The 27,656-nt window shown below is 39.3% G+C and overlaps 1 protein-coding gene across 1 annotated transcript in view; it reads left to right on the top strand.

Moving 5' to 3' along the window:
• LOC117882584 (ribosomal protein S6 kinase alpha-6) overlaps nucleotides 1-27,656 on the top strand; it is an 81,600-nt gene that overhangs the window by 7,567 nt on the left and 46,377 nt on the right. The window contains exons 2-6 of the mRNA XM_034781063.1: nucleotides 7,159-7,218; nucleotides 15,581-15,697; nucleotides 24,561-24,642; nucleotides 25,529-25,609; nucleotides 27,418-27,497. Coding sequence (XP_034636954.1) covers nucleotides 7,159-7,218; nucleotides 15,581-15,697; nucleotides 24,561-24,642; nucleotides 25,529-25,609; nucleotides 27,418-27,497 — 420 coding nt within the window. The remainder of the gene's footprint in view (nucleotides 1-7,158; nucleotides 7,219-15,580; nucleotides 15,698-24,560; nucleotides 24,643-25,528; nucleotides 25,610-27,417; nucleotides 27,498-27,656) is intronic.

The following is a 27,656-nucleotide window of genomic DNA, read 5'->3' as shown; positions in this document are numbered from 1 at the left end:
CTTGCAAGAAACTTTGCTGCAGCTCTAGCTGAAGGAATATCATTATATGCTAGTTAACACAACTGTCATCTGGGATATTAACTGATTTACATATTTAGACCTCTTCATTAAGTTAAGAAACAAGTTAAATACATCCCCATCAACTTTAAATCTTACCTATTTCATTGTTCATCCTCTGTCTTCCAATAACTTCTGTAAACACAATCATCCGGGTGCTACACTACCTCTTTTCTGCATTTCCATTATAGACCACAGTTTCCTTCCGTACACTAAATACTGTTCTATAAACTACTGTCTTTCCATCATAAAATGGACAAAGAATTTTTCAATTTAAATTTAGCCAATTTTGAGAATGGAATGAATGTTACCAGTAAACTTAGTTAATTTTGACTAAGGATACTTGTGAAATTCATTCGGTCCTTGAAATTGACTAGCGAAGGTGATTTTATTGTACTAAAGACTTTGTAGACATTTATCTTTAAAAACAAAGTTAAAATAACAGTTTCGGTGCATTTTTCACTTCCATGCGCTCTGTGAAATCATGATTTATGCAGGGCCCTCACTATAACTGATATGGGACACACTTACAGTGCAGCTGCCCCAATCTAGTTGAAGCTTCTAGTGTGGAAGGAGCCTTACTATGTCCTTACAGCTGGTGAAATCTTTGGTTTTGGGCTATTCAGGGATTTAATCCAGTTGTGGGGCATGATGAGATCCCATTCATACTTCATACAGTTGAACCTAGATCAGGGACCAAACACTTTGTAACTTGCCCCAATAATTTAGTTATATGTGTGGTATACAAAGGACTTCAGAAATGTTAACATCTTTTAGCTACATAGACTGCTGTGAGCTACACAGCCCAAATCTTCCCTACCTACCTAAATTAAACATATGGTCCTCGTTACTGTAGTATTGAGCATGTCTCAATCTTTAATGTAGTTATCCTCTTGATACACCATGAGCAGAGGTAATATTGTCCCCATTTTTATGGATAGAGACTGAAGCAGAGAGAGACTAAGTGACTTGCCCAGGGTTACACAGCCCTGGTGGAGCAGAAGATTTAACCAGAGTCCCAGGTTCATGTCCTAGATACTGGACCATCCTCTTCCTTGTCTCACCTATCCTTCCAGGTATTGCAGAGTTTCTATTCAAGACTCATCGTTAGAATTGAGTTCCATATATAGTGACCCTAATAATCTCCATAATTAACTTCCTCATTTGGTCACTTACTATTAGAGCTGGTTAAGAATTTTTTTATATTTTTTTTCTTGGTGGAAAGTATTGATTTTTTTTTTTTTTTTTTTTTTTTTAACACAAAATTCAGTGGGAGAGGGATAGGTAAGTGGTTTGAGCATTGGCCTGCTAAACCCAGGGTTGTGAGTTCAATCCTTGAGGGGGCCACTTAGGAATCTGGGGCAAAATCAGTACTTGGTCCTGCTAGTGAAGGCAGGGAGCTAGACTCAATGACCTTTCAGGGTCCCTTCTGGTTCTATGAGATAGGTATATCTCCATATAGTAGTATTACTTTTCTTGGAAATGTTTTGGTTTCAACAAAACATTTGGAAGGGGGTGGGAGGGAGACACAGAAATACCCCACAATAGCCAGTAGCCCAGTGAATGATTGACTTGAACCTGGTCTTCCACATCTCAGATGAGTGCCATAACCACAGGCTATAAAGTCAGTCTACTGTTGTAGTTGTTCCACTTTGAATGAATAGTTAAATATTCATTGGGCCAAAGGAAGATTTTTTTTTTTTTTATAGTTGGTGATTAGGCAGAACAGGACTTGAACCAGCATCTCCCACATCCCATGCGAATGCCGTAGTCATTGGACTGATGATTGTTCTGGGGTGCCTTGGTATATATATATATATTTTTTTTTGGCTAAAATTTTTGAAAGGTCTGTTTTTGTTCCACATCAGAATGAAAATAAATGTCAAAATCTCAATATTTTGCAAAATGGAATTCCTGCTTTACATCCAGATCTATTTAACAGTGTCACATGAGACTTATACGTACATCCCCTTCTGGAAGCATGCAAAGTCTGTACTATAAGATAGCTAACATATGCAACTCAGGTGACCAGATACTACAGTGATGACATTTCAGGCAGGGGTACAGATACAGTTGAGTAATATAGTTGCAGTGACATAGCATGGTCAGGAGTATTATAAGAGTGAAGACCATCTTCATGGAAGCATAGTATTTAGCAGAAGCTTTTACGTCAGGGGTTCTCAAACTGGGGGCCAGGACCCCTCAGGGGATCACGAGGTTATTATATGGGGGGGTTGCGAGCCGTCAACCTCCACCCCAAGCCCCGCTTTGCATCCAGCATTTACAATGGTGTTAAATATATAAAAAAGTGTTTTTAATTTATAAGGGGAGGTAGCACTCAAAGGCTTGCTATGTGAAAGGGGTCACCAGTAAAAAAGTTTGAGAGATCTAAATGCATTGTTTTTATCTGTTGCTCCAAACTTATGAACCCCCTTTATATGTGGTGGCTTTACCTGGTTGACTGTAGATCTTAATCCTGCACCCCTGGTGGTATTGCATTTATAAAATGCCCACTTCTGCTGCTTTCATTTTTCTTTTATTCTTTAATTCTGTTGGAAAATGAAGAATTTTAAGTAGAGGGGTAATCCAACCAGTTTTTGACCTTTGAGAATTGGATTCCCTCATGGTTTGGAATTGTTGTCAACCAGTTGGCGTGCTCCACTTCTGCTCTTCTCTTCTTATAGCTAAAACCTCCAGGCATATTAAAGCAAAACAAACTCACTAAGCAAGCTGAGACAACTTTAGTAGTGTTAAAACTACTGTGGCTATTTTTTTTTTAAGGGGCCTGTGATGACATTGAGAGTTTTTCTTGTTGGAGGAGTTATGGAACTCAGGCTGTTGTGTAATACGATATTTTACTCTAGTAGACATATCTCAGCCCTACTTAGCCAAAAGGCTTGATTTAAAGGAAATAAAAAAAAATTAATGTAGTCTCCCAAATTAATACAGTGCACTCCCAACCAGTCACGGGATCCACTGAAGCTGTAGCAATGTATTTAAATTAGAAAGCAAATTACACTTTAACTTCATATAGACAGGCAGTTTGGCATTGAAAGGTTGGTTGGACCTTCAGAGCTGTTCAACTGAAAAAGTAAGTTTTCACCATTAGTGTTGTCTTGGCTTATATGATATGACTTTATTCTTGTCTTTTTGTATGCAGAGGTTTCTTTTAATCTGTACTACCAGTAATCTAGAGCACCTTTTTAAATTTATACAGTTTGCTGAAAAGTATTGCTGCAGTTAGCTTTTGAGTTGATGGTTTAATAGCCTTTTAATAATTACAAAGAAGTTAAATACTGAACAGCTGAGTGATTCTAGTGTCTCTCATTCTGATGGCACTTGTTGGTTCTCACTAGCTATGTTGTTTCCTTTCACAAGTTTCCTGTGAAAGGATTAGCCTATGTTTTCTAGTTCACATTTCTTTTCTGAAGATAAATGCACCCAAGGATCTAATGTTCTAAACTTAATTTTGTGCCCACCTCAATAGATACATGTTGTTTACTTGGTGAGCTAGAATAATTCCTTTGTTATATACAAAGGATAATCAGCAACTTTATTAAAAATAGCTGAATATATCTCAATGGATAAGCGACTTGGCAGTAATAACTTCTACTGAAAAAAGTAATCTGAAAAGCCAGAATTCAAGTTAGTATTTGTTTTGTTTTTCTTTAAGTGTGGGAGTTAGGGTTGATATTTTATTTAGTATTTGCTGTATAGCATTTTGTGTAAGGTAATACATAATGCTGAATATTAAAACTTTTGCTGAATGTAAGTAATACTACAGAATATTAAAAAGCTTGTGACTTATTTTGTCATAATTTTGACTTTTTGTAGGTCAATAGCACAAAGTTTGTGCCCTTGTTTAAAACTACTGGATTGTGGTTTGCAGTCCATGGGTTTATTTGAGGATTTGTTTGAGGAATGGTGGTTATAGTTCACAAGTGAATAATTCAGCATTGTAGTCTACAACAATGTCAGACTGTAAAACCAGATTTATAAACTTGAATATTTCTTTGGACTAAAGTTGGTATACAGAGTTAAAACTAAAAGGAAATTTCTCTAGTAAACGCTTGACAAGAGAGGTGGAATTTGAGGATGATAGAAAATGTTTGTTTGCAACATTTTAGTCTTTACATTTGCAGTCATGTGTGTGAATTGATCTGAAAGCTTATCTGAAAAATATTTTAAAAGTGCACACTGTAGGTGAGTCAAGTTTTGGTGAGCCAAAAGCTTGTTTTTATGAAGCCCTAAGTAGTGAGCCACATTGACAGAGGTCAATAGGTGAAACTGTGGTTTAGTAGCAACAACCTTGGGATGTGACATATTCTAGTATACTTCACTGGGCCCAATAGAGTGAGTTTTAAAGTTAGATAAAGAAAGAGAGAATGGACAGAAAAAACAAATACTGTATTGGAGAGACAAAACATATAACAGGAAACTGCTAATTAAGGTAACTTTTGACTACCTGCCATTAAATTCAGTAATTTACTGTATATGAGTTGACAGGAATGCAAAAGTGTGGTTATGCAGGATGTGTGGAAAGTATGCTGAACAAACAGCATAATAGATTTTGGGGGGGGAAATACATCTAGGCGTTGACCAAAGTTTTCATGCCTGCTTGCCTAAAGTTGAGCTCTTATGGGGGTCTACAAGTGTTTGGCATGCCTGTAAATCTGGCCACTAAAGTGTAGGTGCCTAAATATGGATCCGGGAGCTTAATTTTAGGTAACCAGGTTTGAAGTTTTGTCCACACCTTACTGTTAATATCAGAGTGCCTTATAGAAGGTCCACAGATCAATAACAAGATCACTAACCCATTGATTGTAATGATGACTTGCATACAAAAATGTTGTCTAATAAAAGTCTTTCATGGAGAAAGTAATATGTACATTTGTATTATTTAAAACCTCTAAAACTAGTAGTTGTTTGGTTCCGGTATTGTATATGGGATACAAAGCCTTTTACGTTCCAGTCGAGATTGATAGTAACACCTGATACCTTCAACGGCGCCTCCAGAACAGGGTGGCATGGAGAAGCTTCTGCTTATACTGAATTGTACTTCTGTTGTGGATAAACAATGCTCGCTCTCCAGAGTTGTCATTATGGCAATTTTCATGAACACTAAATTTACTTAAAAGTAAAATAATAATAATAATAATAAAAGACTGATAAGTCTGGTAAATCAAGTGGCAGAGTGCACAAGAGAGAAGTTGTACAATGTGTATGTGTATATGCACATGCACGCGCACAGCTCCAGGTAGCATGTGGTAGCATGTTGACTTTCCCCTCTAAGGTTTCTCACTTATAAGACTTTTTGTATACAGTTCAGAAGCAAGCTGTTTTTAAAAGTGTTCTGGAAGTATCCAGAAACTTCAGGTAGTAGCATAGGGATCTGCAGTCTTGAGGGAGTGGAGTGTGTGCATGTTGTTAGGAAGAGGGGGCAGAACTGACTAGCATCTGATTAACCAGCGGTCAAATTAAGAGAGAGTTGTTTAATGTGGAAAAAATCATCTAACTCTGATAAAAAGATATATAAAATAAAAAAAACTAGGAAGAGACTGAAGTTAGCCAAAACCTCAACTTTTGCACTGAACAGCATTTTGAGTACATTAAAAAAAACAAAAAAAAATAAAAATACTACTGCTTTTTTTCTGGGTTGCATCTTGCTAACCAGATTTCAGATTTAGTTTGCATCAGATTTCACTAATTCAAGAATTAAACTTCTCCTAAAAATCACATGCAACAGTGAAGGAAGAGATGTATTGGTAAACATTCTAATCTTTCTCTTGATATTTTAGATACAATTTAAAATCTGGCTTGTATTTAGCTGTGTAATCTAATGTATTGCTTGAATTTTCATGTCCAGAAACAAAAAAATGAGGTTTACTAACATGTTTCTCATAATATTTATATTATTTAACATTTTCCTGAGTGATGTGTGTGCCACATGAGGGTGGAGATGTTGTGATAATTACTAGTTTTTTGAATTGCATGGTAATTACTATATCAAAATGAATAATTGGCCTCACCCTTTTCACCAGGTTTTTCCAGTTTTTAAATTAATACATTGCATGTTAAAGCAGGGCATATCCTTTTATTTTTGTGTTTCTTAAGTTTCAACTGTTAGGCCAAATTTAGTGTTTGTTAATAAGAGGGAAAAGTTTAACTACAGGACATCTCTATTACTAATTTTATAAATTAAATATGTTTAGTATGTTGGCTTACTGTACTTTTAGTTGGTTGAGAAGCTGAAAAAGGAAGATTATCTGTTACGGCTGGGGTAGTGTTTTATTTAAACTAGTTTCATTTTCTTACAAATTGTTTCTATTAAATCTACACAATATTACTCCTATTTTTCCTTTTCCTTTTAAATACCAGCTGTTTAAAATGATCTGTTCCCAGACTAGTTTCCTTCTCTGTGGCATCTATATAATTCTTTGTTCCCAATTTTTAAAAATCCTATGGACCTCAATTCATCCACTAGACATGGTAGTACCTCACCAAGTTTGAGAATTACTCTATTTGCCAAGCTAGAATTATCTAGATAATTTGAATAATGGCAAATATAACAATTTTCAAAATTACTTTAAGGAAATATAGTTATGCAATCTCAAATTATTTTTCAAAGTATTCCAGTACACACAGATTTTATACTTGATTTTAACTTCTTGATAAATCTAAGACCTGTTCATAATCTTTCCTCCTTAAACGCTAAATTAGCTCATTGGCAAGCTACAGTTTCTTAAACTGTGTGGCAGACATTTCCAAGCAAGAGTGGGGAAGGCACTGTATGCAACGTCTGACATAAGTGTTATGCACAGCTTCTATTTTAAATTAATCCCCAGTCAACAAGCAAACGTACCAACATTTACAAAGCAGTTTGTTAAATGAATAAGCCGGTGTCTCTTTGTAGTCTGACCTGGTTCAAAATTGCAGTTGTCAATCCAACAGGAAACCCAACTTTCATTTTTGCTTGCTTTATAATATTAATCAGATTGGCAATGAATGTATTTCTGTTGGAATTGTGTTGTAATGCTATTCTAATTTACTCCTGTCTCTCTAACATTGCTGCTGATGTTTAATCTTTTTTTTCCCTCCCAGCTGAATGGTCTTAAAATGGTGGATGAGCCCATGGAAGAAGGAGAACCATATTCTTACAATGTAAGTACATTTTGATGAATATAGTATTGGATGCTTATTGCTTGCATAGAGCCGGGGGGGAAGTCCTTTTAAAAAATTTACCCGCTGTAGGAATTGTGCACCGTGGTTTGAGCCACAAAGCAAGCAGTATAAACAATTGGAGATGACTGAATGAGGCTGCCTTCCAGTTGGAGGCCAGGTCAAAACCCAGCCCCTTTCCTAATCTTTCATTTCTGTGGGATGATCTCAACTGTTGATTTTACAGTAGATACATAATAGAGCAAAGAGATTAATTCTGGTTTTCTTATTCCAAAGAAAAAAGCAGGCCTGCACCCCATTCTTGACTTTTGAAAGCTGACGAAACATCTTCCTGAGATGCTTAACGTTCATTTTTTTTCTGGAAAATGTTATCCCTTCTCCAGTTTAGTAGATTGGATTATGGCCCTCAGTTTCAGCATAACTTCTTCCAGGCGTTCTCCTGATCAAGGCATGAAAGTATACATCTTGCTCCCAAATATTGATCAGAAGTATGCCTGGGATGTGTATCAGATTTAAACTGGGCAACAACCATTTCCATTTTATGATGTTATATCTTGTGCTGCCTGCATTCCACAAAGTTGTTCACTTAATATCTGGTGATGGTGACTGATCATCCTTATCCTCATAAGTAACATATAACCTTGCCAAGACGACTGGCTCATAAAATCTCCATTTAGGTCAAGGTATAATGCTCCCTTTTCAATTCTTTGGGGTTGAAGGAAAAGGTAGAAGAGTCCTGTACTGAGCTTGACTCTGCTGTTGATATTTATAGGTGCAATTCTTTAAGATACCTGGAGTGAATCTTTTGGCCACAAGCCTGAAAGCAACATATCTGATGTTTTATTTCAAAGCAAGCATCTGAAGTTTGATAGATGTTTTTCTTATTGGGAACAGAGCTCATTTTCAATTATTTCTCTACACTGCATTGCTTCTCAAGGTTCTGAGGAAGACTCTCAGCTCTATCTGTAAAATGGGCTCCTTAAAGGAGTCTCAAGTTGGGTACCCAAAAATTGACAGTCTGTCACTTTAAAAAATCGTGGCCTGTTTCTTTTTATTTGGCTGTTTGGATCCTGGGCTGCTAGTTAGGAATTCTTAAATATTCTGTGAATCTTCCTAGACCCACTTAATTTAAATATTTTGATTGATCTAGCCCATGTTGTTGAATCAATTTAGTTTGATTTGAAAGGAAGAAAACTTGTCAAGCTTCAGGGCATGAGTTACTCACTGGCGGGGATTAGGAAAGAACTTTGTCTTGCTCTATCCTACATTAAACAAGAGATTAGATGTTTTTATGAAGTGGTTTTCAATGCCCTCTGAAGCATCAGGTGCTAGAACAGGGATACTGAACTTGTGTGGATTGTTTGAGACACAAAGTGGGTGCCGCAATACCTTTTATTGGACCAGATTCTTTCTGACATTGTTTGGTCAGTTATGGCAGATTTTGTGTTGGGTGATAGAGCTTAATGTATTACTATTTTGACTTTGAAAACTTCAGTCACCCTTTTCACTGCAGTTGTTTTGGTAGTTTGGCTGTACATCTTCTGAAGTGTCTTTCAGTCCCATAAGATAAATACTAAGTTGTGTAACTTGCCTATTGAAAACAAAGGTATAGTCATTTTGACCTTTCTGTGAAGATGGCCTTTTTAGAAATATTGTACAAAAGACGGATCCTGTCCAACGTTTTGTCAAATTACATCCCCAAAACATGTTGAATATTGGTACTTTCTGTGTGGAATCAACCTGAAACTAAGTAATTTTCCACAGTAAAAAGCCTAAATTTATAATGGGAAAAGTAGTTTCTCAGCAAATATGATATCCATAGCTTCTGGATGGGCAGCTGGAGAAGAGGTGTCAAATAGACCTTATAAGTAATAATAGCCAGTCTGTGTGCTACTACATTACTACCAAAATATCTGAGTCTTCAAGTGGTGTAGATTGTAAGCCTGGGGCAACAACGCTTATTTTATGTATGTACATCTTCCAGCACAATGGAGTAAACAGCCTCCAATTTGGTAGAAATCTGTTCCACATGGTAAACGGAGATGAGCAGTGGGTTGCATCAAAGCCCTTTGCTTTACGTGAACTAAAGGAATCTCTCAGAGCTTGCTTGATCTGATTGTGAGGTGCTTGGAGCCAACACCCCTCACGCTGTAACTTAATTATTGGGCAACAAGCCAGAACTGATAATGGTATCACTGTAGGTGCTGGATTACCTCCACTTTAAGCAGTTGAAACTAACTACCTGTTATGCAAGCAAGCGAGTCAGTGAGGCTTGGCACATGCTAAGCCCTGAAATGGATGTTGTTGCCCAGGCAGCAAAGCACAAAAGCACTTAAGCAGATTTGTAATCGAGGGAGACTAGACTAGAAATAAAATAGAAACGTGTTAATATATTTTCAGTATTCAACCTGAATGAATAAAGAGGAATGGTGAAAAATAAATTAGCATTTAGAAATTTTCAGTTTTAATAATAGATTTGTTGGGGAAAAATTGTAATCTGAGAGTGTCCCTTTGGGGAAAAATATTAAAATTTAAAGCTTATGATCAAGGTCAGATTATGTGGAATTAAACTTGTGGTGAAATGCATTTGCAAAGGGCAAGTTAGTGGGGACAAGTCAGAGTGTGAATCTGTAGCACACTGTCTTGCCGCAAACTAACTCGCTGAAGCTACTCCCAAAAGTAAAAGTGCACTACAGAATTTCTAGTGCCTGATAGGAGCATCTTCATGGCAACTAGTGTGTAGTAGTTTCACACCTTGGCTTGCTGTGCACTGACTGTGTAGACATGCCCAGAGCAAATACCCACTGCAGATGTACCACATTTTGGTAGTTGCTTCACCTAATTGAAAATTTTAAAAGCAGCATTGGAATTCGTTAATTTTTTTATGCACCAAAAGGTAAAACTGAGCACTTTTTTTTTTACCTATTCATTCTTTGATGCGGGTGTTGCAGAGGTCTCTGCATGCTCAAGCAAAGGTGCCAAGTTGCAACTCTCTAATAGTAGTTAACTAAATAGTATACTAAATATAAAATAAATTAGCTGCTTCTTAAAATAAATGTTTTACCTTTATAAAGGGTGCTTTATATCGACTTATTCTTTATTTGAATTGACATTAGCATGAAAAACAAATTTTTCTCTTGACTTCCCATTTAATAACTGTCAGTTTCCACAGCAACCAATTGTGATGTCAGAGGATAATGATTCAAGGTGGGTGATAAACATAAGAGCAGATGAACTCTTAAGAAATTTGTTTTCATGCAAATGTTCTAAGTATTAAGGAACAAAAATGAAGACCATGATGTTGAAATAGAAAGGCTTCTAAGTAAAATGTTTCTCTGTCTTCATGTGAAGCATCAACAGCTATTTAAGATTTCATTAGGCAGTTAAATGTATAACTAAGAAAATTCTTGCTGTCACCAGACAACTTGAATGCTGCTAGTATTTCTTTCCTGCCTTTTGTTTAAAGTAAAACTTACACTACGTCTGCACTAGCACTTTTGTTGGTATAACTTATGTTGCTCAGGGGTGTGGAAAAAAAATACCCTTCTGAGCAACGTAAGTTACACTGACAGAAGTGCTGGTGTGGACAGTGTTATGGTGGGAGGCGCTTTCCTACTGACATAGCTACCACCGCTCATTGGGAGTGGTTTAATTATGTAGATGGGAGAGCTGTCTCCTGTCGGCATAGAATGGCTACATGAGTGATCTTACAGCGATACAGCTGCATCGGTACAGCTGTGCTGCTGTTAGCTTGCTAATGTAGACATAGCCTTAAATACCTGATATGCGTAGAATGAAAACCAATTGGAAAGGCGTTTTTGGTTCTTGTATTGGATGGACTGAGGCTTGGATGTATTGTCTACATTAGGGATTTTTGCACCAGTGTGGTTCACCTGCTGTTTCCTTGTGCTGATAGAGAGAACCAGACTTCTTTAAAATGAAGTAGCTTTCCAGCTGCTCCCACCAGAATACACTGAGGGGTGGTATGAAAGTGGAGGCTAGGGAAATGTAATAAGTTGTGCTGTGCTTCCTTAGCTTACCTCAGGGGTGGGCAAACCTTTTGGCCCAAGGGCCACATCTGGGAATAGAAATTGAATGGTGGGCTATGATGCTCACAAAATTGGGGTTGGGGTGCGGGAGGGGGTGAGAGCTCTGATTGGGGGTGCAGGCTCTGGGGTGGGGCCAGAAATGAGGAGTTCAGGGTGCGGGAGGGGGCTTCGGGCTGTGTAGTGGGGTGTGGGGGAGGGGGTGAGGACTCTGTGGTGGGCCTGGGGATGAGGAGTTTGGGGTGTAGGAGGGTGCTCTGGGCTGGGATTGAGGGGTTCGGAGGCTGGGAGGGAGCTTGGGCCCAGGGAGAGGCTCAGGGGTGCAGGCTCTGGGCGGCGCTTACCTCAAGCAGCCCCCAGAAGCAGCGGCATGTCCCTTCTCTAACTCCTACACGGAGGCACGGCCAGGCGGCGCTGCACATTGCCTCTCTGCAGGCACCGCCCCTGCAGCTCTCATTGGCTGCAGTTCCTGGCCAATGGGAGCTGTAGGGGCAGAGCTTTGGGCGGGAGCAGCGTGCAAAACGGAAGCCCCGGCTGCCCCTATTCGTAGGGTCCGGGGTGGGGGGGGCATGCTGCTGCGTCCGGGAGCCGTGTGGTGCAGCCCCTGATCCTACTCACTGGCTGGTGCGTCGGAGTGGGGCAAGACCCAGACCCTGCTCCCCAGCGGGAGCTCGAGGGCTGAATTAAAATAGCTGGCGGGCCGGATCTGGCCTGCGGGCTGTAGTTTGTCCAGCCCTGGCTTAACAGGTGGAAAGAAATGGAAAAGAGAGAAAAACAAATGCTCAATTCTTATCTGAAAGTTTCTCCTATTACAGTGCCCTCAGACTTTGTGGATTAATATTTGCTATGCTGAAATGCTAATCAGTGTAGCTGACTGGAGCACAACAGTTCTGTTTTGTGGTAGCTTTTGAGATTTAAAAATTTGTTCTCATTCTGCTTTGGAATGAAAACAGACTTTTCAAAGATTTTTGAGAAAAACAGATTTGTCAGAAGACATGTGGAAGGTATGTCAGTGTTGCTCTGTGACCTGATGCTTAGGGTTCTGGTTTGGGATGTGGGAGACCTATGTTCAAATCTCTGCTCTGTCTGCTTCAGGGGAAAAATTTTCATCCAAAGTCACTGCAAGTCGAGCAGAGCAGGGACTTGAAACCAGGGTCTTTCATATCCCAGGCCTGTACCCAAACAATTCATCTAAAGCCGTGGTTCTCAAACTTTTGTACTGGTGACCCCTTTGACATTGCAGATCTCTGAGTGCGACCCCCTCTCTTATAAATTTAAAAACACATTTTAAAATATTTTTAACACCATTATAAATGCTGAATGCAAAGTGGGGTTTGGGGTGGAGGCTGACAGCTCGCTACCCCCCCCCCATATAATAACCTCACAATCCCCTGTGGGGTCCCAACCCCCAGTTTGAGAACCCCTGAGCTAAACTGTGTTTTATCTCTCTCTGCCTCGGACTCAGAAACCTTTCCAACTAAAATTTTGTGGAAACATCTCTGCTAAACATTTCAGTTTTGGTGAAACAGCATATTTTGCAGAAACGGTAAGTTTCCTGTTGCATAACTGGACTGTCCCCATTCACCTGCACACTTTGGTTCTGGGTAGCTAGCTTGCAAAATTCTCAGTTGTACAGTGTATGGATCTTTGTACTCTAGTGTTTTTAGCCGAATGCAAGTACTTATAGATGTACAGTTTACCTCTTACTAATCTTACTGTGTATGCAAATCACTCTATTTACTCCTAAAATCCCTCTGCTTTGACTTGTTCCTGCACTCAAATTTTCAAGCTGTTTGCCAGCATTATGAAGATGCCACCTCAGCAGTTCATAAGCTTCAGTAGCAGTGACCACTCCCAGCACTTCCACAAAAGGGGAGATAGGTGCTGTCCTACAACTGAGAGGGGGTGGTGATGATTCTTTTAAAAAAAATCTTTTGATTTATTTTTTCTTCTTTTCATCCCTCTTTCTCTTCTGTTCTTATTCTCTATAAGCCGGCAAGATTCATGTGCCTAGACAATTGCAGTAGATTGGTGACTTACATTGGGAAGAGATCTTTCAGATCAGTTATGAGGCATCTAATAAAACGAAATATGTATCAGTTATTCCGAGTATGAAACCATGCAGACCTTTAGGGAGGGAATGGTGAAGGGAGGAAAATGAAGGCATCCAGTCTTGGTTTCAAGACATCAAGAGATGGACAATCTACCACTTTCTTTGTTTAACCTTTGCAGCATCCTTACTGAACCATTTCCAGTGGTTGTTGCCAACTCCAGAAGAAGCAGAGTTAAGCTACATTCCAGGGCCGGCGTGTACCTTAACTTTGTATTTTCTACCTTTCAGAAGTTTAAGTTTAGCCACTCTTCTCGTTCTGGAAGGGCATGAGAAACCAGTAGGAGACCTTATTTCTGTGTTAATAAAGTCTCTGGGCATTTAATATAGTTAAAGGAGAAATGATTTTGTCACAAGAGAGAGTTAACTTTACAGTTGTTAACCAAAGTTTCACCAAAGGAAAAAATTAACCTATTTGTCTGGGCATAAAGCTTCATGAGTTAACTCCTAACCTTGGGTTTTGACTTTGATACTTCCCCCAGAAACGTACACTTTTTTCCTTACTCCTGCCTGTTAATTTGAGTAGAAGGACCCTCTAGCTTTGAATATGGCTATCAGGTTTCCAAACAAAACAACATCTTATTGTCGCTTTTGACAAAGGAGAGGCTTTTGGGGGGATACCTTAAATCAAGACCTTAAGGAGAAAGATTGTCTATTTACAGGAAGCACTGTAAGAGTTCCCATATCTGTTCTTGCCTCAAGAGACTCTTTAGATCTGACCTTGGACGCTTTGATGCATGATATTAGGCAGTAGCTCTCCCATTCCTCAAACTGGCCATGGAAAAATTTTGATGCCAGAAAGCCAATCCTCCCATAAAGGACAGGGTTGGCTTTCCTCTTCCCGTCACCCCTGTATCTGAGGTGCAATATCATAATGTATGTATTGAGTTTTAGCTATCTTCCCTCAAGACATAGCTTCTGAGCATGGGAAGGAACTAATATGGAGGAAGTGGGTAGCAATTGGGCGCTTCCAGGACTTGAAAGCAGTGAGCTCAATGCCAGTTCAGGCAAGATTCTCTGGAGCCTATTCACTTCTGCTTGCAGTGCTCAAGAAATGTCAGCATTTTTCTCATCAGATCTGATCTCTTCCACCTTCAAATATTTCAAGGCTCAAATGACCTTTTCTATTATTGTGGTAGACCCAAGCACTTAACTTCATTTGAAGGATGCTTATTTGATATTCTAACTGTGTGGCTCACCAGAAGTTTCTCTCATTCACCTTGGGTTAAATACATCAGCAATACATCATCTCATTTGGTTTCACCTTGGCTCCCAGGGTTTTCTTCATAGTAGCTGCTTTTGTGCTGCACCACAGATTTTCATACTATCATCTGCACTGCTTATGAGCGAAGGTGCCATCCCTGCAAGAAGCAACTAGAGTAGTTGAAGACCTGGTGAATCTCCTACCCTACATCAGATTTGTACTCAACTTTGAAAAGAGTGAACTGATCACAGCAAAGACTGATCTTTCTGTGAACTGTTTTACATATCACAGGGGTGGCTTTTCCATTGGATGAAGAATTCTTAAGCTTAGTTAGACTATTCAGATCCAGTTGACTGTCACCAAATGACGCACGTTCTTCTGTTGTTCAGGTCAATAACCTCATTTGTTGTTTGTTCGGGACTCTTGCTTTTATTCTCGGTTAACTCAAAAAGATGAAGGAATCCCCAGTAAATTTTAATTAACAATATTTTGGCCAAGGCCAAGCGCAAATTTCAGCCCAGATGGTGATTTTTGAGAAAGCTAAAAGGAACTGAAGCCAGGGATTTAGAATGGAAGTGCCACCTCAGCCTTAGCTATAGAATCTCTATTGTGATGCTGTAATTCCTTTCATTTTGGGAAACTTGTAATGGTTACAATCCATCATCTACTTACAACCCTTCCATAAAGAATATTGTCTTAGTGGAAGGAAATTTGGTGAAGAAACAGACTTCAGGTTCAGGATTCCTAAAGGAGAATATATATAAACAGTAAGGAAAAGTACTTTTTAAATAATAAATATAACATTAGTGCCCTTTCCTGCATTTTATAGGTAATTATTGAGGTAGTTGTATATACGAGGTAGTTGTATATACATATTGTAAGAGAGAACTATTTCAATACTTTTCAGTGTTGTGTTGAGTTCCTCCCTCTCCCCTTTCCCCCCCCCCCTTTTTTTTTTTTTTTTTTTTTTTTTTTTTAAAACAGGATGAAGGAAATGTGAAAGAAATTCCTATTACCCACCATGTGAAAGAAGGGTGTGAGAAAGCAGATCCCGCACAGTTTGAATTACTTAAGGTTCTTGGTCAGGGATCATTTGGAAAGGTAAGATACAAACTTCCTTTTTATTCCAATCCTCTACTTCTAATAGACAGCTACTTAGTCCTACTTGTTAACATTAATGAACTTCTCCATTAAAGTTGGTTTTATAGCTTCTGAATCCTCCTGACTGCTGTCAAAAGTACATCTTTTTTTTCTGTAGAATTTACAGTGTCACTGGATACTGATGGATTCTTGAGGCCTTTGTACATTACAACTCTGCCTATGAAGCAGGACATGAATTTCTCCCTTTGATCACCATATTGTTTATTCTGCAGTCCTCATGCAGGCAAAACTCCCATTAAACTCGAGGGTAATTTTCCTATAAGTAACAGGACTGCAGGGTTGGGTGCAGAATAATACAAAAACATTCTTAATCTTGATGAAACAGGTTACCATCAGCAGTTTGAGACTGAGTTAGAGAAGGCTGACATAGTTTTTAGAGGCCTAATAAGTCACAAACACGCACCTGTGAAAATTGGCTTGTTTTTGAGGAAGTTATTCCCTGTCTTGCAAGTTCTTGTGTGGAGGTGACAGTATTAGAAAACTTAAACTTTGTGCCCATAGCCCCCTATTAACCTGAACTTGCATGTCCTTTAGATATTCTTGTTGCTATAACTAAGTCTAACTAAGACCAGTGTTTTCCCTCCATTCTTCCTGTTATCCATGCTGAGATCACTTGTCAGTTTCTTGCAGAAGAGTTGTACAGTGGGGTTCATTTACTTAGCCATGTCACATGAGGAGGATAAAACTCTTGTGGAAGGGTATATAGTATCTCTTGATGTTTGTGGTAAGTTTCCTTTATCCTCTTCCACAGTTACTGTCTCTAAATGTGGAGTACATATTTTCTCACAAGTGAGAGATGGGAAAGGTCTTTTATCTACTCAATCTCCCTGCTAATGTAGGATTATTCCCTGTTGTGCACTTACTAGTTCTTTATCCAGTCTAGCTTTAATTGACCTGTGCATTGAGACTTTCCTTGGGAGACTATTTCACAGCCTAATAGATCTGTCAAGAAGCTTCCTATGAAGTTCAGCATAAATGATCCCTTCTTTTATTCCATAACTCCTAATTATACCCGTTGTATGATTGTAAAAACACCCGTTATATATGTTTGACCTGCCATATATACCCCCTGAATTGTTGTTTAGCCAACTTTTTTCTCTTAAGTCCGTCTCGCCCACCTTTTAAATGTTTTTTATTCAATGTATGTGATACCCACCTGTCTGTGGGGCTTAGAGGAAGGTAATGGCATTAAACAGTAGATTGAAAAAGCGGGTTTTGATTAGAGTTTAGAAAGAACTATTAATAGAATACAGCATGGACCAGAGAAACATGTTTCAGCCTTAAATGGGGATGCTATGGGGGGTTGACATGTTGACTTTAGTCCTTTGCCGGGATATGTCCTTAACTTGCTTGTTAGGTATTACATCAGTATACATGAGCTTTCATCTGGTTGGATGTTGTGTGGTCTTAACTTTTTACTATACGCAATATTTAAACCAGGAGTGTGGCCAAAGTTCTAAATTGACTCTGTTAGAACAATACCATGAAACATTTCACTGCTGAAAAGATTTTTGTTGCAAACACTCCTTGACCAAAAATGTGAATTTGTCCACATTGCAATATCTGAGCATCTGCACCCCATGCACTTGAGTTCGGATTCATTTGGCCAGCAGTGTTTTGGGCTGCGCCTGCCGCCTGAGTGTCCTTGTGCCTTCCATCTGAGAGCGTGAAGGGTGGGCTGACTCTTAGTTCCTTGTCCCTACTGTGGATATGAGTTGGAACCAGCAGTGAGTTTATCCCTCACTTTGATCTATCCATTGCATTGTAAATAGAGAGGATTCGTTGAGCTATTTTTTTTACTTGTTTCCTTTCTTACTATAAGAAACAGCCCTTTTCTTTGCCTGTGAGACTTCCTGGTACTGGGATCCCGTCATTATGACAACGCACATCTCCAGGCTTTAAAGATTACTCTTTCTGATGGATGTATGAGATGCTTATTGTGACGTGGTGAGGGGTACATACAAGACAGAAGTGCCATTTGTAAATCATTCTCAGAGAACTCAAAAGTCGAAAGAGTCTTGCTTAGAATTGGTTCGCCTGGATAGGTCATTGTGCTCCTCTTCAGATCCTGAAGTGGCTGGGGGTGAAAATCTTGACTATTCCTCCTCAAAGTGCTCCCACTGGCTCTTAGGCTTACATATCTGAGACAGGCACTTGTAAAGAATCATCCTGTACAGCTGCTAAAACCTCAGAGGTTAGGGGGAGGAAGGAGGCCTGAATCTGTAAGGGGAAGAGGTCTAGACCTCCATCACTGGGTCCTACCTTAAGAAACTAGAAATACCCGTGAATTACATTTGAGAAGAGTAGTTCAAGGTCCGAGAAGAGTAGTTCAAGGCCCAAGAAGAGACCCTGTGGTGCCCACTCAGGCATCAGTCACAGAACACTAGGACCAGTTTCTTCACTGAGTCAGAAATTACCAGGTACCAACCCCTTGCACTGAACCCCCTGTTACTGGTATCTCTGGTACCAGCATCTTACATTTGCCTAGCTGCAGCACTAATGTACTTGGTACTGAAACCTGTGCGATATCAAGGGATCTTGTGGCTAAGGTGAAGATTGTGACTTTTACTAAAAAGATCCATGACAAAGACAGGTCACAGGCAATAAAGACCTGTCCCTGACTTTTACTAAAAATATCCATGACAAAATGGGAAACCGCTGGGCAGCTGTGGGGCCAGCTCTCAGAGCTCCACGCTGCCCATCCACGGTGGCTCAGAGCTGTGGGACTCCCCCGGGGCCATAGGTGGCGGGGCTCCTCCTGTTGCCCGCATAGTCTGAGGGTGGCAGGGGTACCCCTAAGGGCTGAAGTCACGGAGGTCTTTGAAAGTCACAAAATCCGTGAGTTTGTGACCTCTGTGACAAAATCATAGCCTTACTTTATTGCCTCTTTGGTACTGAAGGTATGGTCGGACACCCCAAGCTTAGTACAGAGCACAGCCTGTGTGTGCTCCCAGCTACTCAAGCTCCAACCCCCCAAGAGGAGTACTGCTTCTCTTCCTCAGGCTCAGATAATAGCAATGAGGAGTCTCCAGTACATTCTCTGTGTTCTAGGTATTGAAACCCTTACATCTGAGTGGGAGTCTAGGACTTATTTTTTTAATTATCCCATTGATACTATCCCTTGGTTGCCACCTCATGGCCTCCTCCTCCCTATAATTACTAGAACCTGTGGCCTTACTGAGCACTATGGAAATTACAAGCCAGAAGACCAGCTTCTGCACCCCAATCCAGTCCAGAGCTAGCCCTGGTCTACACTGGGGGGGGGGAAATCGATCTAAGTTACGCAACTTCAGCTACGTGAATAACATAGCTGAAGTCGACGCACTTGGATCGACTTACCATGGTGAGTTGACTACTGCGCTCCCCCGTCGACTCCACCTGCGCCTCTCGCGGCGGTGGAGTACAGGAGTCGACGGGAGAGCACTTGGAGATCGAATTATCACATCTAGACTAGACATGATAAATCGACCCCCGCTGGATCGATCGCTGCCCGCCAATCTGGCGGGTAGTGTAGACATACCACTAGATCCCCTTCCCCACCATCCACTGTCAGCTCATGCTGCAGTTTTGTTGACTGTGTGGGATGATCCGGGCTCTGATGAGGACTTACAGGTGGAGGACTGTTCCAACCCAGCACCTGTCTTGTTGCCACCTTTTGATGAGGGGTGGTACCTGAAATATCTACCTTACAGCCAGATGACTTCAAAATGTTCTAGGATTTGCTATGCAGAATGACAGGTACCTTTTGAGATTCTGGTGGAAGTTGTTCAGGGGAAGTTGCACGAGCTCTTAGACCTCCTACACACCTCCATGCCTGGATGTCTTGCAGTGCTCATCAGTGAGGGACTATTGAAGCCACCCAAGTTACTCTGACAGAAGTCTACTTCTCTAGCTCTCAGTAAATAGCTACTACCAAGTGCCTTCCTAAGCCTTTGAGCAACTTTATGCGCATTAAGTTGAAGTAATCAAGTCCTAAGGTGACAAATACATATACAACTGCTGCCAGGCCTGTGTAAGAAAGGAATATGGATATATTGGCCCTCAGAAATTGATACAAGGCTTTTCTGATCACTGTCCATGGGCTTACAGAGTGATGAGGCATCTGACAGGATTCAGTACTGATTGTTGCTTAACCACCAAGGTTATATTTGGAGTTCTGGGAAATTCTTTTTATTTTGGCGAGTTTTTTGTTATTTGGTTGTATCCATATTCCCTTCACCTGGGGGTCTGGTTCTGCCTTCAGGGGTATGTGGGAAGCCGGGGAGGGGAGGGCACAGTGGGGTCCTGCCCCTGGAGGCCCTGTCTGGGAGTCATAATGGGGGGGGGGTGGCGGGGCGCGGATGGGCCAAACTTCAGTGGTGCTCCAGTCCCCTGTGCCAGGTTGCAATGGCTGGAACAGGGAGCTGGGCCCAACCTTGTGGGACAGGAGACTCAGGGGCCACTGCTTTGGGGTGAGTTTTTCATTTTAATTGTTTTGATACTGTGTTTTACATTTTGTGAAAAACCCCAGGCTCTAGTTGTTCTCCTTCAGTGATGACTGGGTGAGGTCACTTTTTCAAAAGGCAGATTTGAATTCTTATCCAAATAGAGCTTCAAGACCTTAAAACTTTGTACCTGATTTAATTGAAAAATAAATATAAAGATATAGAACTGCTTTTAAAATAATATTTTTGAAGTTAAACTTACTTCTGTTGCACTCGCATTAAAAATGTAAAACTAAGAATTAAAACTTTTTTCAGATGTTCTCATGTGTTAGTTATAAGCACTGCATGAGAAACTTGGCAATGCAGAAAACTATTTAGAGTATATCTCATTTGACTTGGGAAAATTAAAATGGACTAGTTCCACGGGCAAATAACCATAAAGTCATTAATTTGGTTGAGTTGTTAGTTCAGTGTTATGCCTATGATATGAAGTCTCTCTATCCTCAAATTCCTGGCAGTTTTTAATCATATTTTGGACTCTGATGCACACATGATAAGGATGTGCCCAGTGTTGATTTAAGGATGAAGTTTCAGTGGGTGAATGAACAGTTAATTCAGCGATGGGACCTGTTGTAGGGTGGGAAGTGAAGCTGTAAGAGGCATGGATTGGGTGTGAGAAGCTCTTACTCTACATCTGTCAATTTCTGGGTTAAAATTACAGAGAAGTGTTGTTAGCCTCTGCAGCCAAAATCTGTGAGAACTTCTAATCTTGTATTATTGGAAACAGCCAAACCACCATGAAATCATAGATTAAAGGATTGAATAAAGCAGTCTTTCTATAAAATAAAGTAACATATAACTTTTCTTTCACTCTCCCTGTCCATATTGTGATGTCTTTCTTTCCTTCAGTGGTCTTTAGGTTTTATTGTTTCACTCAGATTAATATTCCCTAATGTTCAGTACTACACCTCTACCCCGATATAATGCGACCTGATATAACACGAATTTGGATATAACGTGGTAAAGCAGTGTTCCGGGGGGGCGGGGCTGCGCACTTCGGTGGATCAAAGCAGGTTCGATATAACGCGGTTTCACCTATAACACGGTAAGATTTTTTGGCTCCCGAGGACAGCGTTATATCGAGGTAGAGGTGTACTTACATATCAATATTTTCCTCTATCCTCTCAGTTTTCTTCTGATTAGGTCTCTCTTTTTTTGTTCTGTGGTTCATTGTTTTCTCTCCCCCACTCTCTTCATCCTCACCATCTCCATTTTCTTTCCTTCTATTTCCCTTCTTTTATTTCTTCCCCCTCTTTGTGGTGTCTTCATTCTGTCTATCAGCTGTCACCTGTATGTGACCTCATGTCTCCCAAAACTGTCTCCTTCACTCTTTGGGTACGTCCAGACTACCCGCCGAATCAGCGGGTAGTAATCGATCTGTCGCGGATCGATATATCGCATTCATCTAGACGCGATATAGCGATCCCCAAACGCACTCCCGTCGACTCCGGAACTCCGCCAGGGTGAGCGGTGGTAGCGGAGTCGACGGGGGAGCCGCGGCTGTCGATCCCGTTCTGTGAGGACCCGAGGTAAGTCGAAATAAGATACGTCGACTTCAGCTACGCTATTCCCGTTGCTGAAGTTGCGTATCTTACATAGACCTCCCCCCCCAGTGTAGACCAGCCCTTTCTGGCAGTGGCTGTAAGGAGGTAGGGAGCTGGAAGAAGCAGCAGGGGGAGACAGGCCTAATCTCTGCTGCTGCAGCACATACTGCATGTACTCCTTCCAAGCATTCTATGCCACCTTTCAGGTGGGGGTTCTTTGCCAGTAGACCCATGGTAGGGAGAAGAATGGAAAATGAAGTAGGTGATTGAGGGGGAAGTGAGACGGGGAGGACCTATTTCTCAGATGGCTTTGTGAAATCAAAAGACTCTAGTTCTCCTGAATCTTTGCAATCTTCCATTTACATAATGAATAGATTATTTGATGTGCATTTGCTCATCACTACTTAGATACATGAAAGCTTTGGATGAACAGTTAAGCTATTAAAGCACCACAATAATATGGATAGGAATCCAAATGCATATACATTGTTGGCTTTCTGAAGAAAACTTGAATGGAGCATCCAGAGTGGTTAACAGAGACTGTTGGACTCTGCAGCTAGGTCAACTTGGAGGCTTATAGGGTTTAGTGGGTGGAGGGGCAAAGTAAGGCAGTGGTTGGATGTATGTAGCTGATTAGAGCAAGGGATTTGATTTTTTTTTTTTTTTTTTTTTTTTTTTTTTGCAGCCTCTGGGCATTCTGATAAGTAAACAGTTTTCAATGTCTAGCCAGATGAATCTCCAGCTTCTGGAGATTTCATTCGTTATTTGCAGATACTTTTCTAAGACTGAAGTGGGAGGAAGACTGCTATGTTGCACTTCCCCTCTATTTGGTTTTTTTTTCTTTCTTTTTTTATTTAAGCATGGGGTCTTTTTTAATTTTAACCACTATGATTTTGTTGGCAATTGTGTAGGTGTATTGCCTACATTAGTCTAATAGAAAAAAATTATCAAAATACTGCAGTAGTGTTCTCTGACTTCCAACAACAGCAAGGGCTAGTGTGGAAGTCTTTAGGAAATTTTTTTTCCTGCTCTAAAATGCAGTCATTTCATATGAATTTTTAAAAAAATTCCTTGTGCTGTTCAGAGGCGAACACTTGTATTTACTGGTAAACAGCTATAACCGGAGGAAAGAATACCAAACCTCTCATTAGGCATTTGTAGATATATAGCGAGAGAAACTTCACATCTTTTTTTCAACCCATGAAATGTGTTTTATTTTGTTTTTATGCTTTTTATTGTACTGTATTTATCTGAAGTGATTTGAAACAAAGAATATTAAGTAAAAACATCTTAACTGAATGTTTGGTGGTGTTACATTTCTAATGATAAATTGGGTTTGGCGTTTTCTTTTACTATGAAACCTACTTTTATCCTGTCCCATTCCTTGCGGAAAATGAAATATCAGATGTCTGGGGCAGTAAATGAACACTACAAAATTGGAAATGCATAAATTAAAAATTAAAGTAGCTAGCCACATTTTAGGATTAACAATTTAATTCCTTTGCAAACCATTTTTTTCTTCAAATCTGGTTTAAAGTCCATGTACCACTTCTGTTCTGGAGTTAAAAAACCAAAAACTCTAGAATAGAATCATAGAATATCAGGGTTGGAAGAAGTTCAATCAATAGAAAGGGATGAAGAAGGATCTTGAATCTTGGAATGGAAAAGATTTTATTTACTAGATTAATTATACGTTTATTTAACCACTTCTAGTTAAAACCATAAAGAGAGTGATAAATTTTTTTGTTTCTAGTGTTGAAAATCTGGACAGAATATAAGAATGAAAAGACTTTTGAGTCTCAGATTTTTGTTAGCATACTCTTAAACCTATGTTTGGACTTTAATGTTATGATAATATAGTAAATGTTTGCTCATTGAAATGTATTAGAAATGGTAATTCAGTAGTTATGCTAGAAGAGCTCGTAGTCATTAGACGTTTGGATAATGGAAATGCACATAATCCATAGCACGTGATTTTTCTAATCACATTTGTTACTCTGCAAGATCATACTCTCCAAATCTAAGCACACTGAGGGGCAAAATGGTAGTAAAACTTCTGTACTTGTCCCACTCCCCTCTCCCCCACACCCACCCTCCAAGGTGGTGGCAAAGCCTTGATCTTAAATGGTGTATTTCCCCACTCCCTTCTTTTCACACACCAGATTCAGAGACCTTTATGTGAAGCCCTATTTATTTGAGGTTATATAGCATTTGTAGGGAAGGAGACAGAGCTAGGGACACCTGTTTCACATGCTGCCCTTTCCTAATACACTAGTGTAAAATATGCAGGTACATGGCATGTAAGTTAATATTCATTCTGTAAGCATTAATTTAAGCTGATCTCTGTAGAAAAACTGACAAGTGCCGAGAGCACAGGTCTATATCTACTTCAGGAACATTGGGGGTTTCTACCACCTGCAATCCGGTTACTTGGGGAGGTGAGGGTGCAATTACTTTTGTTGCTCTGCATGCACAGGCGTGTTCTAGTATCTAGTGGTCCTTCCTACACCCAACCAAAAGAAGATCCCATTGTCCCTTATTGGATTTAATAATTGCTTTCTCAAAAAGATGGTGTACTGTGAAAACCTGCTGATTTTCTCTTTTCCCCCTCCCATCATCTTAGTTTTTTCCTATGGAGGCTATGATTTGGTGCATAGTCTGTTCTCTTTTCCTCATACTAAAACCATGATGTAATAACTTATTGTTCAAACTAGATCAATGTTATATATAACAATTTTTTCAATAATTTGAAATATTAAATATTTTTTGGGTCAGGTATTTCTTGTGAGGAAAATAATTGGTCCTGATGCTGGGCAGCTTTATGCAATGAAAGTATTGAAAAAAGCTTCTCTAAAAGGTAAGTGTGCTTTCTTTATAATGGTCTTGGAAAATACTTTTGTTGTTTCCTGTGTTGAAGCCAGTATTGTAAATATTTTTGTATTAAATAGCCTTCTGTCTTAAACAAGCTGTTCCTTCAGTGAAGTCATAATCCTTTCTTTGACATCAGTTTTTTATTAACCTTTCTGAGGCCATGCCTTAAGAATTATTTCAAACCTGTCCAGATTACTTCAATTTTTTTTTTATATTAACCTTCTGTAAGTCCATTTAGCATTTTTTTATTACAGCAAGAGAATTAGAGCAATAGTTTTCCTGTATTTTTCCTGTATTTTCCATGGTTCTCATTTGGTCAAAACTGTTCATTTGTCAAGTTTTGAGTCAACCCTTCTTTATTGTGGAAAGCAAAGTAAACCAAATTATAAGGTATTTCTGTCTTTAGAAGACACTTCACTGGACTCTACTCCACTATGGGTTACATTTGGGCATGAAGTGTTACTGGTAGAAAATCCAAAATATGATCTTAATAGACAATACATATTCACAGGAGCAGAATCCAGAAGTTGAAGTTAGCTGAAGCCCTCTTCCCCCACCGCCTTAAAAAAAAAAAAAACAAACAAAAAAAACACACCCTATCCAACCTTCCCCAGTTTTTTTACAATTTTTGAAAAGAAACTTGCTAGATCACAAAATATAGCTGGATTTGTTGCGGAATTTAGAAAGACTAAAATATATAGAGGTAGGAGGGGATAGTGTAATCTCTCAAAATAAAAATAAATGATTTAAAGGGTAAATAAAGATTATTTTATATTTTTCTGGAAATTTAGAATTTACTATTTACTCCTTCCCATCCTACCTTCACCTTACTGAAATAGAGAATTCTTTATTACTATTCTGCTTTTTTTCAGTACGGGATAGAGTTCGTACAAAGATGGAGAGAGATATATTAGTAGAAGTAAATCATCCATTTATCGTCAAACTGCACTATGGTTGGTATTTTTGTTCTGTTGCCTATATATTTTTGGCAGGATTAGCTGTTAAGGGCATTAGTCATCTCTTTCTTAATAGTTGGAGTGCATTTGCTCTAAAACCTAGCTTTCATTAAGCACGTCAAATGTAATCTTATTCTGCCTTACTTTTGTTAACAGTTATTGTAAACAGATACAGATAATGTGAAAGCTAGGCATAGATGACTAGAATTTCTACCTTCCAATATGTAACTAAGGACAATAAGGAAAACACATTTGCTGGAAAAAAGTGACATTAACAGATAAACATCAATCCAGCCTTTCTGAAGCATTAACCTCTGCAGAATTTAACAAAACCAGTATTCCTGCCTTGATAGGTTTGAATATATCTCACTTATGTAAACATTCCTTTTATAATTACCGAGCATATTTCAGCTTTCACTATTATGGTCTACATCTCACTCTGTGTCAAAGTATCTGCCCAGTCCATTCTGTATTGACAGCCTATGCATGGTGTAGAGGCTTGTCATTTAGGCCTTTTGTCTCTGAGTTTTCTTCTGTAAGATTTGAACACATCTTGAGGTGAATTGCAAACCTCTTAGGGAAATATTTCTCATATGTACGTGCTTATCTGTTCCAATGTAGTTCAGATCAGGATAGTGCTTTTCCCAAGAGGCTAAAGAGTACGTTAAAATGTATCACTAAGTTTAAAATGTAATTACTTGACTTTTAATGGGCAGTGCAAGGGGTTGGAGTAAGAGGCTTCTTGTGCTTCTCCCATTCACTGCACGTATATATGAGCAAGTCACACAGAATCTGATCCCTTGTTTATTTTTCAATCTTATGGCATTGCCACGGGGTCCACTTACTGCTAGTGGCTCCTCCTCATGGCAGTCTTGGGGATTAGCTCTGCCCTCCTCTGGCGGTGTCCCTATCAGTCATCCTTTCTCACCTTGCAGGCCCCTCTTACTCCAGGAACCACAGCCTCCTCTTCATGACTTGGTGATTAATTGGTTGGTTGGGTCTGCCTGGCCTAATTCAACCTTCTCAGAGCCAGTATGAGGAATACAACACCCCATCACAGCCATATAATACTTTAATAATTTTTGAATGCATGTACTAGTATTAAGATCCCCAAAGACTTTCTACAAATTTTGCAAAATGTCCCACAGATTTTTTTCTTTTCCATTTTTAAAACCAATACTTTGCAATAATTTAGGTACAATAACATTCATCCAATATAAAAACTGAGACTGGCACACCAGTGGGTGTGGTCGTGCATGGGTGACTTGTTTGAATTCCTAATCTCTTAATTTTTCAAATTGTTATGTTAGGTCCTAAACAACTTGTGGGCAAATTTTATTATAGTAGAACCTCATTAATTCCCATATCAATAATTAAAAACATAATTATTGTACAAATATTGGGGGTCCCCCCGTGCTTAGCAAAGATGTAGTAGAGCGGCAGTGCTGTAGTGAGATCTCTTGTCACGAAGACTTTGCAGTATATTAGTAATGGTTACCTTTTTCAAACTTCCCTGCACAAAGTATTAACAAAATTAATAAAACTAAATTACATTTCTCAAATAAATGAATATAGTACATCTTGGTGCAGCATTCATGTGGTGTTAATTATTCAGATTTGTTCACAAATTTCAGTAGTTCATATGAAACTGTCATGCCTAATTGAATTACCTTAGTTCAGAAGTAACTGTGCTCTATTACACTAAAATAAGTCATAAAAAAGTATTATAGAGTGCCTGAGTATTGTCTAATTTCACCATTGTCATATAAAACTGTCCATTAAGTTTTGTGATGTTTTAAAATCAGCCTTTCAGACCGAAGGAAAGCTATATTTAATATTGGATTTTCTCAGGGGAGGAGATGTATTCACACGATTATCCAAAGAGGTAAGTACCTACATTTTAACTGAATACAATAGTAAAATTTTTTTCAAAGAAGCACAGAAATTAGAGCTGGAAAATATCATCTTTGTCTAACCCCCTACCAATATGGGGTTGTTCCTTATGCCTTTTTCTCTAATTCTTGACCCATTCGTTTTTAGGAGC

The sequence above is a fragment of the Trachemys scripta genome, chromosome 9, assembly GCF_013100865.1.
Source record: "Trachemys scripta elegans isolate TJP31775 chromosome 9, CAS_Tse_1.0, whole genome shotgun sequence".
NCBI classification, from domain to species: domain Eukaryota; kingdom Metazoa; phylum Chordata; order Testudines; family Emydidae; genus Trachemys; species Trachemys scripta.
Note: the sequence above shows the minus strand (reverse complement) of the source record. Positions and strands in the feature narration are given on the sequence as shown.